The following is a 1313-nucleotide window of genomic DNA, read 5'->3' as shown; positions in this document are numbered from 1 at the left end:
ATTATGCTGCAAAAATATTAAACACTTGAGCAGCCTGAATAAGTCTGAATTAGGTCTCACTTCTATTGCGATGGTTTTAATGTTTTTTTATTATTATTACTTCTGAGCCGAAACTTCTTGCTTTAACACTCTGATTTTACTGAGTTTTAGGTTGAACTCGTTACTTTGATTTAAATGTGGCTAAATAAAGTTAAAGGGCATCAAGACGGTTTAAATCCAGCGATTGAATGAAATCATGTAAATAAATTGAATTTGTTTTAAGTCTGTGTGTTGATCTGAGGTTTAAGGAAAAATCTGGACCCTGTTAGACTGGTTGGAAACCACTGCAAAGAGAAACTTGTGTTTCTTGTGTGCGATTATCGGCGTGAGTTTGCGGCGGTGCTGCGGAGGCTCTCACCTGTGTGCTCTGCTGCTGCGGCTCGCTGGGAAGGCCGGTGGAGTACTCCTCGGTTCTCTCCACGCTCACCAGCTGCATCTCCGTCTGGGTGAAGTTTAAAATGAGGCCATTCAGCAGGATGGTGATGGACAGGGCGTAGGACAGAGACAGACCCACCAGACCTGCAGCCAGGCAGAGACACACATCACAGAACCGAACCCCCTCACATTACCGGAGCTCAGAGTCACCAAACTCTGCTCAGACTCACCTGGATCGACAGAGTTATACTGGTGCTGGACGACAGCGATCACGCCGAGGCCGGTCACCACGGCAACGCCAATCAGCTGCAGGCGGATGTTCAGCCACTGACTGGCGGCGTTGCTCAGGAACAGGCAGCGCTGGTTTTGCTCCAGACGCCTGGCGATCTCCTCCTCAAACCTGGAACGACAAAATCATTTAGTCTGTGACTGTGTGACAGGTGACGATTTTAAAGTGAATTTATTATGTTTGAAATTATTTTCTGCCAATTATATAATGTTAAAGTGTTGCATGTTCACATTAAATATGGCAAAAGTTTCAAATAATGTAGTAAATGTGTGTTAAAGTAATCCCTGTGAGCAGAAACCTCGAGCTTCAGCAAACACTCTGGAAAATAAAATAAGGTCTAGACCTCAATACATCAGTCACTTATTTTAAATATCTTTTTTTTAAGTCTATATTGGACTAAGTAAAAAAAATCACAGTTCAGAAACACCATCAGAGTAATTTAGAAACACTGTCATGAAGAGTCTGTCCACCAAAGAGCGCTGAGTTTATCTATCAACTGTGAATATTCTTTAATAACCAGATTTTAGGCGTCGAAAAATACTTATGTTAGAATATCAGCTGATCTATTGTTATCCTGTTTTTATCTCAAATGTTAATCTCAGTATTTTTT

General features: G+C 41.7%; 1 protein-coding gene across 1 annotated transcript; it reads right to left on the bottom strand.

Moving 5' to 3' along the window:
• Positions 1-397: 397 nt before the first annotated feature.
• Positions 398-814, bottom strand: LOC121963855 (ATP-binding cassette sub-family C member 10-like; the record flags this gene model as incomplete). The annotated part of the gene is made up of 2 exons (XM_042514096.1): positions 398-558; positions 645-814. Coding segments are annotated over 2 exons (331 nt in total), but the record flags the coding sequence as incomplete, so codon positions are not given.
• Positions 815-1313: the final 499 nt, after the last annotated feature.

The sequence above is a fragment of the Plectropomus leopardus genome, unplaced genomic scaffold, assembly GCF_008729295.1.
Source record: "Plectropomus leopardus isolate mb unplaced genomic scaffold, YSFRI_Pleo_2.0 unplaced_scaffold12884, whole genome shotgun sequence".
Taxonomy (NCBI): domain Eukaryota; kingdom Metazoa; phylum Chordata; class Actinopteri; order Perciformes; family Serranidae; genus Plectropomus; species Plectropomus leopardus.
The sequence above is the reverse complement of the archived record's forward strand: the minus strand, read 5'-3'. Positions and strand labels throughout refer to the sequence as shown.